The 9,200-nt window shown below is 43.4% G+C and overlaps 1 protein-coding gene across 1 annotated transcript; it reads left to right on the top strand.

Moving 5' to 3' along the window:
• The first annotated feature begins 161 nt into the window (after positions 1–161).
• On the top strand, positions 162–6,559 carry LOC121573333 (7-dehydrocholesterol reductase). Its single transcript, XM_041885219.1, has 8 exons — positions 162–248; positions 1,653–1,764; positions 3,403–3,625; positions 3,737–3,827; positions 4,167–4,380; positions 4,512–4,716; positions 4,872–5,003; positions 5,213–6,559. Exons 2-8 carry the CDS (start codon positions 1,655–1,657, stop codon positions 5,675–5,677), a joined length of 1,440 nt encoding a protein of 479 aa, XP_041741153.1. The 5' UTR covers positions 162–248; positions 1,653–1,654; the 3' UTR covers positions 5,678–6,559.
• Positions 6,560–9,200: the final 2,641 nt, after the last annotated feature.

Below are 9,200 nucleotides of genomic sequence, written 5' to 3'. Positions count from 1 at the left end.
AGTTATTTGGGTTTACTGCCAGGTAATGGCCCATCCATTCATGAGCTCATCAGGCGCTAGTGGCTTCAGGTCCGTGTTACCCAATCAGAGGTCGATATGGCAGTGCGTCGCATACCCTACTGAGACTTTATTGGCTGTACGTTCGCACGCATTTATTATTTGGGCGGAGCTGTTGTTAATATATTAAATTGTATTCGTTATATCATACACATCTGGGCCAATAGTTTTCCTATAGGTCCTAGAAGTTGGTGAGTAGCCTACGAAATTATATTTTAGACAGACCTATTGAAATACAATGTCTGCTTATAATGCTTATGTTATTTTTCCGTCTATGATCCTCGACATTATGCATGGTCTATTGTCCATATGAGTTATGGCTTTTTCTGGAGGTGCGTTATGGCTGGGTTAGGCCGGCCGGAAATTCGTTATCAATTGTTTTGTGATAGCCTCTATCTAACGTATATTTATTCATTCGATCCGTTGTCTACATGTCGTGCAGAATTATTGACAATACAATTGCAGGGACTTGCGGGTATTTATTCAATAATCGGGTGTAAAAACAGCTGACGCTTGTTGTAGGCCCATCAGTAATTATAAGTAAAAGGGTGGAGAATGAAGTCTATGCTTTTTATGAAACCCACCTTCTGCACGTACTTCAATCAGTCTTTTATACAACATTATTTGAGTGTGCTATGTGAATATATGTGACAGCTGTCACTCTGCCAAAAGTGCCCTTGTCAACCATGTACAACAGGTGTTCCCCCCAGCATTATGTTGGATTTTGTTCAAAACGTGTCAGCTAACATAACATAACCTATGACCTATGCCCAGAGACCTGCTTTTACGATCCCTGGGGGTTTGCTTTACCCCTCCTGACCTCGTTTTTGGACTGTTTTCTGTGGATTGTTACAGTACAGATGTATGGCCTACCTCTGATGTATGGTATAAGAATATAATATAATATATGCCATTTAGCAGACACTTTTAACCAAAGTGACTTAGTCATGCAGGCATATATTTTTATATTAATGGAGGGGATGAGCAACATTATTAATGGGTAGTTTAATAATGGGGGTGAAACAGTTTGTTTGGTTCTATGGTGTCCTTGAGCCCATGTAGTAATCACATACCGTAGGCAGTTATGGTCTTATTAGTGTAGTTACACATTTTCCCAATGTGTTTGATATAATTGAACACTTGCATTAGATTTTCTAACATGCACAACTGTATTGAGCTAAAACCTCTCATTGTAGAATTATCATACTCAAGTCTATTCACAAACCTTTAGAATTGTACATGTGTTGAACAGACAAACTGTAGGCCTTACCATAATGGGACCAAAGGTTTTGCGGCATTTTGATCTGTATTATATAGCATGCTGTGTGCATCAGATAGTAGCTATCTGGCTTGTCATTATCACCCTTGGTTACACACCCCAAGCAGCCTTGTGTAATCGACTTTCGATCCTTAAGGTTGACTAATATTATTCCAGCCCTTTAACCATGTATAATGTACAGCACCATCTCATAGTGTGTTATCTCAGGTCCTCAAGGACACCAGATGTCCTTTGATTTCCCACATTACCTTATTGGCTATGAGGTACAGTAGGTCTGTTATGTCTCGGTCACTACCATGACTTTCTGTTTCTCTAGAGATGTCTTCTGCAGTGGCCATGGAGGCCACCCGGAGGCGCCACAAGCTCAGCTCTAATGGGGGGGCGTCTGAGACGACAGAGGAACCTGCTGGGCAGTGGGGAAGAGCATGGTAAGATGAAGCTGACATACTGTAGGCCGATGGTCATTACTCCTCTACACATGTAACTGGGTTCACATGTAGCTGGGTTCACTGTCTGTTGGTTCAGGACTGATTATGATACGATATACTTAAAGCTGCAATCCTTAATGGTGAAACTGCCACATCAGTTTGCGATATTACAACAACAATGTGGTTACTGCAAACAACACCACTGCGCGCACGATAGAGCAGCAGCATATGTACTGCAATTAGTTTTACACTCTCCACCTCTACTTCGTCAACAAAAACAGAAATGGCCGTGGGGCAGACAGTGGCGCTGTTTCCCCAACTGCGGATTCCACCTTTAATGTCCATTTTATATGGAAATTCATTTTGTGAAGTCAGCATACAAATATATAATACAAAAACCACTGGAAAGTTCATCGTTAATGCACACATATTCACAGTCCCTGTGTCCTACTGTCCGACCATTGGGCCTACATCTGTCCTATGTCCCACTGTTCAGCAGCTTGATGGCTGACGGAATGAAACATGCCCTGCTTCTATTTTTGCTGAACAGTGGGACCTTATATCTCTTTGGGGAGGGTAGCAGCTCAAAATATTGGGCAAGATTGTGTGTGGGGACCTGCTTAATCTTCAGTCAACAAAGGTAGTATGGAAAGGAAGTAAAGTATTTGACTGAGGAAAATAAACACCCAGTTTGAATCAGTTCACAAGGTTCCATCACCCACACATTATCTTTCCATTATATGTCTATTCCAGTTGTCATTGGGTTATGGGTCGCTGCCACTAAAATAAGTTAAAACATTACATACATGTTTTTGCCATTGTAGCCCTTATACAAAGCTCAGGTTAGCGAATGGATTCACTACAGAATTATTTAAAAAATGAAAAACTAGGGGTTGATTTGTGCTGTACATGGACAGCACTGGAGGCTGGTGGCGCCTTCATTGGGGAGGATGGGCTCGTGGTAATGGCTGGAGCAGAATAAATGGAACGGCATCAAATACACCGAACACATGGTTTCCATGTGTTTGATGCCATTCTATTCGCTCCGTTCCAGCCATTATTATGAGCCGTCCTCCCCTCAGCAGCCTCCACTGACGGACAGTCACTACATGGACAGACAGTCACTACATGGACAGACAGACAGTCACTACATGGACAGACAGGCAGTCACTACATGGACAGACAGACAGTCACTACATGGACAGACAGACAGTCACTACATGGACAGACAGTCACTACATAGACAGACAGTCACTACATAGACAGACAGTCATTACATAGACAGACAGTCATTACATAGACAGACAGTCATTATCAGGCCTGTAGCATTCTTGTCATATAATCAGTGTTATTCAAATTAGCCTGTAAGATAAACCGGTCATGATTCTCTTTAAAGTGAACTCTAGCAAAGTTGGCAGAACACCACAAGGCAAAGTCCTTGGCCCATATAGTTTATGTTAGATTAGATCTACAGCCTAATAATAACAACTCTAATAAATTAGAGTATCAAGCGTTTTTTTTAAAGGAAAAATGAAAGGAATTATTAATGATTATAAATGCTCCAATGATTATGCATTTGCACAATTACAACTCTGTATGTTATTTCCCCCATCCCCTCCACACCTACCACTCTGTTAGGGAGGTGGACTGGTTCTCTCTGAGCGCTGTGATCCTGCTGCTGTGCACAGCCCCCTTCCTGGTGTTCTTCTTTGTCATGGTGTGTGACCAGTACCAATGCTCGGTCAGCCAGCCCCTGGTGGAGCTCTACAGTGGAGAGGCCACCCTGGGCTCCATCTGGGACAAGGCCCCCTCCTTCACCTGGACCGCTGCTCAGATCTACACCATCTGGGTCTCCTTCCAGGTAAGGCCGTAGGTAGTGCCATGTGTGTGTAAATTACATTTTATTATGGTTTAATGCATCAGAATATTTCAACGATGGGAGTTCTGTGGAATGACACTGTTTCTCCATCAGGTGGTGCTCTACATGTGTGTTCCTGATATCACTCATAAGTTCCTGCCTGGCTATGCAGGTGGGGTTCAGGACGGAGCTCGCACCCCAGCAGGTAAGGCACCTGAGAAGAAAAAATAGTTGTTTTAGGAGATGAAGGATTGGTTTCTATTAATATTTACAGATATTTTATGTGCACACTACTGTTAAGTGTAGTCGTCTGCAAACACTTGGCTCTGTTCCACCCAAGAGAACGACTGCCCCCTCTCATTGAAGCCACAGTAGCTTAAACTGCACATGTTGTCTCCATGAGACGCCATCTTAAACGACTTCATTTGGCTTCAATGCGCTATTGAGTCTTCACATAGGAATGAATGGTGTCACGTGATCGATGGCTTTGTCCATTCATATATGCAGTCATTGGTAACACCCCCCATTGTTTGTTCTCTCCTAGGCCTCATAAACAAGTATGAGATCAATGGTTTACAGTCGTGGCTGATCACCCATGCCCTGTGGTATGCCAACGCTCAATACTTCCACTGGTTTTCCCCCACAATAATCTTCGACAACTGGATCCCACTGCTGTGGTGCACCAACATACTGGGCTATGCTGTGTCCACCTTTGCCTTTGTCAAGGCCTACCTCTTCCCCACCAATGCAGAGGACTGGTGAGGACTACATGCATTCAATAATATGTTAGGATATACAACTTGTCCCTTACATCCAATAATATGTTATATTTCATTCAAACTTGTCACTTTGGGCCTATTTAATCTGAATTGCCTTTGTCATTTTCCAGCAAATTCACAGGCAACGTCTTCTATAACTACATGATGGGCATTGAGTTCAATCCCCGCATCGGGAAATGGTTCGACTTCAAGCTCTTCTTCAACGGGAGACCTGGTATTGTTGCCTGGACTCTCATCAACCTCTCCTATGCAGCCAAACAGCAGGAGCTCTATGGCTATGTGACCAACTCTATGATCCTGGTTAATGTGCTGCAGGTGAGACACTCCTCTCCCTCTACCACTAGATGGCAGGGTTTGTTAGCGAGTGAGCTAGCTAAACTAGACCTTACAGAGTGGTAGCTTTGACTGAACCAGTTTAGGCAAGCTTTGCCTCCAATGAATGGCTACTAATGTAATTACTCCTCCTCCAGGCAATCTATGTTCTTGACTTCTTCTGGAATGAGGCATGGTACCTGAAGACGATTGACATCTGCCATGACCATTTTGGCTGGTACCTGGGCTGGGGAGACTGTGTGTGGCTGCCCTTCCTCTACACCCTGCAGGTAAGTCGCATCATCATAAAAAAAATGTAGTCAGACACCCAACACAGAAGCCACTGCGAAAACATTAACAAGTAATGGAAATTATACTTGAGTAATGTGCTTCTATTATACTGGCTGAGTTAAATATAGTTGTTATGGAGTCTTTCTTGTTTCCTATTCAACAGTCATGACATCATACTGTATGTTTGGCATGATGTCTCTTTCTACAGGGCTTGTACCTGGTGTATAACCCAGTCCAGCTCTCCACAGCCCATGCTGCTGCTGTCCTCCTCTTGGGTCTGGTGGGTTACTACATCTTCCGCTCCACCAACCACCAGAAGGACCTGTTCCGCCGGACTGAGGGGAAGTGCTCCATCTGGGGCAAGAAGCCCACCTTCATTGAGTGTGCCTACCGCTCGGGTGACGGCAGCCTGCACCACAGCAAGCTCATGACCTCCGGCTTCTGGGGAGTGACACGCCACCTCAACTACACGGGCGACCTGATGGGCTCGCTGGCCTACTGTGCAGCCTGCGGCTTCGGCCACATTCATCCCTACTTCTACATCGTCTACATGACCATCCTGCTGGTGCACCGCTGTGTGAGAGACGAGCATCGCTGCAGCAGCAAGTACGGCAAAGACTGGAAGCGCTACACTGATGCAGTTCCCTATCGCCTGCTGCCTGGGATCTTCTAGAGTCAACACAGAGGTTGAAGGAATCCCTGCATCCTGAAAGAGGTTTAACAGAAGAAGGAGATGTGTGTTAAATGGACTGTTCACATTCCATGGAAATGTGTTGATGATATTTTGAGCTAAATCTGTGCGTGTGTATGTGTGTGTGTGTGTGTGTGTGTGCGTGTGTGCGTGTGTGTGTGTGCGTGTGTATGTGTGTGCCGTGGTGTCTTTGGATGTCAATGTGTTTTTCCATGTTGATCTGTCTGAAAATACATAGTACTCAGAGTGAGATCTTCACTTGTAGTCAGAAGACTGCCAGCTGTGTGCTCTAAGAAGCATCCCTCAGCTACTCTCAGAACGGCTCTCACTGGTGCCTAGGAGGATTTCTCCATAACTGTTGGTGCTATGGTGCATAGATACTATGAGAAACTCTGCAAAATGGATTTCTAATTAAAATCTGTATTGAAGTGCACTGTAGTCTAGCAATGTGAACACCACATAACCATACAGTAGCACTTAGTTGCCATTGGTAAAGTAACTACTGCTACAAGTGAGCAATAATCTAGATATCTTTTGACAATGCACTGTCGATGACAAATGTTTCTTCTATTTAGGGATCAGCCCAGCATTACATGAAATGCTAGCAGCAGACTAGTATATTATGTTGAAGAAGCAGTTAAAACTATACAATGATTGTCCCTGCTAAAATTCATTTTTCTTCATGCCTGTCAATATGTTTGATGGACTCCTTACCTGTTATGTTAAAGTTTTGTGCTAATAGTGCTTTTATTGTATCCAACAGTCTTTTTGCCATTTGATTTCAGTTGTTTGCCTTTTTTACCTTATCTGCCTTTCCTCAAGTGATAACTTCGAAAAGTAAATAAACCTAACATGGTGAATACATTTCTGATTTCTTTACTTTGATTCCGTCAATTTTTTGTACGTGTTTGGGCATGTGTGTGTGAGTGGAGGAAATGACAATGAAGGAGATGTCATTGCATCATCACAGAATTGTTCCTGTGGTTTGAAGAGTGCTGACATGGCCTTAGAGAGGTCACCACATCCTCCTGCTGTGACTGAAGAGGTTGATCAGGCCTCCTGTCCCTCATGCTGGCCTGCCTGACTCCTTCAGATTGCCACAGCTGCCAGGAAAATAGTTAAACAAACACAGACAGTTGGAGCTGGATGTGAGGCTGATGTTAGGCTCTGACAGACAAGAGGAGGGAGGGGGAGGATGTGGAAGTGGTGGCTGGTGGAAAGACCCCTGGAGTGGGTATGACAGTGATCACTCAGTGGGAGTGGTGGTGGTTGTACTTACGTCAAGAGTGCACCCTTCACTTCCATTTTACTATTTTCTTCCTCTATTCTCTGTTCTTATGTCTCCCTAATCCTCATCTTTCTATCCCTCCCCCTTTAATTTAGTCACCTCAAATCTGATATTCAGCAGCTGGGGACAGTAGAACACAGGTTGTGAAAAAATCGAGCAGAAATGAAACAATCCAAGAGTGTTTATCCTCCAAGAGAAAATCGGAGTAATGTCAATGAAAACTAGAAAAGTAAATTTCCTGAAGAAAATGTGGTAGCTTGCTAGTTGGTATTTATGGATTTGAAAAGTTAAGAAAATATTAATGTTGTTTTAATGTTTGTAGCTGAAATAGTTAAAGACCGACCGGTAGCATTTAAAATGTCTACCCCTGTGTTCTTATTTTTTTCCATTGAATCCATGATGTGTAATGCTACTTTATGCTAATTACCACCGTTTATAGTTTATACAGTTTTTAAGAATGTGAAGTTAGGATCGCTTGAACATGAGAAAATTGGTTTGGTGTCTCTAGCTTGAACGGTTCAAGAGTAACTGTTGGTGAGTTATTTTATGCACATTTATGTACATTTATATAGTTATAGTTTATACAGATCTTAAAGAATTTGAAGTTAGAATAGCCTGAACATAGATTTATATAGTGGGGAGAACAAGTATTTGATACACTGCCGATTTTGCAGGTTTTCCTACTTACAAAGCATGTAGAGGTCTGTAATTTTTATCATAGGTACACTTCAACTGTGAAAGATGGAATCTAAAATAAAAATCCCGAAAATCACATTGTATGATTTTTAAGTAATTAATTTGCATTTTATTGCATGGCATAAGTATTTGATCACCTACCAACCAGTAAGAATTCCGGCTCTCTTAGTTTTTCTTTAAGAAGCCCTCCTGTTCTCCACTCATTACCTGCATTAACTGCACTTGTTTGAACTCGTTACCTGTATAAAAGACAGCTGTCCACACACTCAATCAAACAGACTCCAACCTCTCCACAATGGCCAAGACCAGAGAGCTGTGTAAGGACATCAGGGATAAAATTGTAGACCTGCACAAGGCTGGGATGGGCTACAGGACAATAGGCAAGCAGCTTGGTGAGAAGGCAACAACTGTTGGCGCAATTATTAGAAAATGGAAGAAGTTCAAGATGACCTCGGTCTGGGGCTCCATGCAAGATCTCACCTCGTGGGGCATCAATGATCATGAGGAAGGTGAGGGATCAGCCCAGAACTACACGGCAGGACCTGGTCAATGACCTGAAGAGAGCTGGGACCACAGTCTCAAAGAAAACCATTAGTAACATGCTACGCCTTCATGGATTAAAATCCTGCAGCGCACGGAAGGTCCCCCTGCTCAAGCCAGCGCATGTCCAGGCCCGTCTGAAGTTTGCCAATGACCATCTGGATGATCCAGAGGAGGAATGGGAGAAGGTCATGTGGTCTGATGAGACAAAAATAGAGCTTTTTGGTCTAAACTCCACTCGCCGTGTTTGGAGGAAGAAGATGGATGAGTATAACCCCAAGAACACCATCCCAACCATGAAGCATGGAGGTGGAAACATCATTCTTTGGGATGCTTTTCTGCAAAGGGGACAGGACGACTGCACCGTATTGAGGGGAGGATGGATGGGGCCATGTATCGCGAGATCTTGGCCAACAACCTCCTACCCTCAGTAAGAGCATTGAAGATGGGTCGTGGCTGGGTCTTCCAGCATGACAACGACCGAAACACACAGCCAGGGCAACTAAGGAGTGGCTCCGTAAGAAGCATCTCAAGGTCCTGGAGTGGCCTAGCCAGTCTCCAGACCTGAACCCAATAGAAAATATTTGGAGGGAGCTGAAAGTCCGTATTGCCCAGCGACAGCCCCGAAACCTGAAGGATCTGGAGAAGGTCTGTATGGAGGAGTGGGCCAAAATCCCTGCTGCAGTGTGTGCAAACCTGGTCAAGACCTACAGGAAACGTATGATCTCTGTAATTGCAAACAAAGGTTTCTGTACCAAATATTAAGTTCTGCTTTTCTGATGTATCAAATACTTATGTCATGCAATAAAATGCAAATTAATTACTTAAAAATCATACAATGTGATTTTCTGGATTTTTGTTTTAGATTCCGTCTCTCACAGTTGAAGTGTACCTATGATAAAAATTACAGACCTCTACATGCTTTGTAAGTAGGAAAACCTGCAAAATCGGCAGTGTATCAAATACTTGTTCTCCCCACTG

Source organism: Coregonus clupeaformis, unplaced genomic scaffold (genome assembly GCF_020615455.1).
Source record: "Coregonus clupeaformis isolate EN_2021a unplaced genomic scaffold, ASM2061545v1 scaf0266, whole genome shotgun sequence".
NCBI classification, from domain to species: Eukaryota; Metazoa; Chordata; class Actinopteri; order Salmoniformes; family Salmonidae; genus Coregonus; species Coregonus clupeaformis.
The sequence above is the reverse complement of the archived record's forward strand: the minus strand, read 5'-3'. Positions and strand labels throughout refer to the sequence as shown.